The 2663-nt window shown below is 37.7% G+C and overlaps 1 protein-coding gene across 1 annotated transcript in view; it reads right to left on the minus strand.

The window, feature by feature from the left end:
* Positions 1–149: 149 nt before the first annotated feature.
* Positions 150–2663, minus strand: part of LOC107750209 (zinc finger protein 180) — a 4141-nt gene continuing 1627 nt past the window's right edge. Inside the window, exon 2 of the mRNA XM_016565490.1 lies at positions 150–2175. Coding sequence (XP_016420976.1) covers positions 1505–2175 — 671 coding nt within the window. The 3' untranslated portion in view covers positions 150–1504. The remainder of the gene's footprint in view (positions 2176–2663) is intronic.

Raw genomic sequence — 2663 nt, forward strand, 5'->3', positions numbered from 1 at the left:
CTGATATTAAAATAGTAAACATTTAAAAAAATATATAATAATATTTCACAATTTTTACTGTATTTTTAATCAAATAAATGCAGCCTTGGTGAGCAGAAGAGACTTAAAACATTTTTTTTTTTTTTTTAAATCATACGTATTCCAAACTTTTGACCGATAGAGTACATGGTATAAAAATGTTTATATATAAATGCTATGTAAAATATTTCTATTCTATATTTCCACCAGTCACTGCAGTTATTGTTGCTACTGTAAAGACATATGATAATATGGATCTCCAGTGTGGCTAATACACAATTAGTTTTATCACTTTGCCAGAAAATAAGATAAATTAATATAAAGAGTTAACCAGATTAACAGGTTACTTCTCTACAATCTACCCAGGAGTACTGAACACAATCGGTTTGTCCAGTGACGTTATTTACTGTACAAAAACTCCAACACTGTATTTTTTGTTACTGTAAATTTTTGTTACTACTCTTGAGTTTGTGTAAATGTGCTGTAGGTGTTCTTTACTCCACTAACTAGTGCTAACGTCCAGACCTGACCTAGATAAATGTTTTCTCTAAGTGTTTATTAAAAGAAAGGAAGATGATTGATCTGTGAATAGATTTAATAAATGTTAATGTGAATGAAAACACAGAAGCAGTCGATGAAAGGCTCTTCAGTGGCGTGTCCGTATGTTTTCACTCAGAATCTGCCGATACCGATAGTTTGGGTCAATTTCTTAACAAAAAATAAATAAATCTCCCGACCAATGAGGTTAAAGTGAACAGCAACACTATTATATTCAATCCTGTTCGTTTTCAGGTATAATAATCGCACTCAAAACGTTTGTAACTCAATTGCACAAAAGGTAGTTCTCATAAACAGATTTATTCAAACATTCAACGGTAATTAAGCTCCTTCTAGTGTTTTATAGCTAACTAATGAAACGTGAACAGTGAATAACTTACCTGAGGTAAATGCAACATTGTGACATTGTTCACAAACTTTTATTTGACATCTTTCTTTCGGGTTGAAACTCTGATTGAGCAATTATACGAGACATAATTCGGTAAGTTATACTGTATTTTTCAACATACCTTTTGATGTTCATTCATGTTTATTTTGTGCAGTAACTTGTAATAAAGCAGAAGATCGCACTCTGATCTGTCACGCCACATTTAAGAGCGTCAAAACGACATTTAACGTTTGGATTTTGTGATAAAATGCACAGGATTTAAAAGCTGAGACTTTCTTATTAGAAGTAACAAAGCACAAATCTCTTTGTGAGCATTGGAGGCATGTTACAAATAATGTTTTGTGAAGGGAAAAATCTGGCGCTGCTTTAATCTGTACAGGCCTAAATTCAACACAAGAAACGTTTTCATAACGCAAGTTGCTGTCTGACACACTTTTCCGCCGCAGAGTTCTGACTGGAAATAATCGACCTGAAAATCATCGGCCGTTTTTAAAAACACGGCCGATCTGCGATGCCGATATATCGGTGCATCCCTGGTTTTCACGTGTGCGTGCGCGTCTTGCAGTGGGTTTTCTGGTGCGTGCGCAGGTTGCTCTGCTGTGAGAAGTTTTTTCCGCAGGTTGTGCAGCGGTAGGGTTTCTCTCCGGTGTGAATGCGCTGGTGCATCTGCAGGTGACTGAAGCGATCGAAACTCTTCCCGCAGAACGAACAGATGAACCACTTCTCATGCACCGTTTCACTCCGGTGCGCCGCCGCCGCTGCTGCTTCTCTCGCGGCGAACGCGTGTCTGTCTGCGCAGCTGCGGTTCAGATTCTCATCTGGAAGCGTTCGGATGAAATCTGGTTCAGTTCTTCTGTCGGTGCATGAGTTCTGGTTTACGGACTCAAAGTTGAGGTTGTTTAAGGTTTGTCTAGCTGTGACGGACGAGCCGCTTTCTGCAGATGCGAATGCGCATGCGTCTGCAGGCATCCGCGGATCTATGATTTCAGACGGAAAGCTCTGCTTCATCTCCACCTCCAGCAGTCCACCGAAGTCTTCCTCGCTGTGAGGAGCGTCAAGGTCTCCGGCGAGCTGCGCGTCCTCTCTGTCTACGCAGATGATCTGTGTGTGTGTTTCTCCACAGGAATGATGCTCTGGATCGGTGTTTGTCTGGTTGGAGTCTAGATTCCTATCGTGATGAAGATGAGAAGCAGGTTTCTGAACGAGACGCCCTGCAGATAAACCAGAAATCACACTATATCATCACAAATGTAACTACAAAGAACCTCTGAATTTACTTTTTCAACAGTATTCTTGGAAGTAGCTTGGATTATTTTTTATTCTTTTAAATTTACATTTTTGATTCATATTTACTATATCTTCTATATTATATAATTATAAACGTATAATGTACAAATATGTAATAACAATGTAATAATAATGCAGTATATTTCAGCATTTTTCAGCAACATTTCAGCATTTCAAATATGAAAATGAATTATATATATAAATTTTATAACATTTATTTTCGTATTTGAAATGCTGAAAGTCAAATACATTGCATTATTATATGGCATTAATTCAAAAATAAAAATGGAAAAAAGTTTGAGTCTAAGGTGGACTAATTTCCTTAACTCTCTCCCTCTCTTTGTCACACACACACACACACACTCACACACACACACACACACACACTCTCTCACACACACACACACACACA

This window comes from Sinocyclocheilus rhinocerous, unplaced genomic scaffold (genome assembly GCF_001515625.1).
Source record: "Sinocyclocheilus rhinocerous isolate Xijiao unplaced genomic scaffold, SAMN03320098_v1.1 scaffold242, whole genome shotgun sequence".
Lineage (NCBI taxonomy): Eukaryota > Metazoa > Chordata > Actinopteri > Cypriniformes > Cyprinidae > Sinocyclocheilus > Sinocyclocheilus rhinocerous.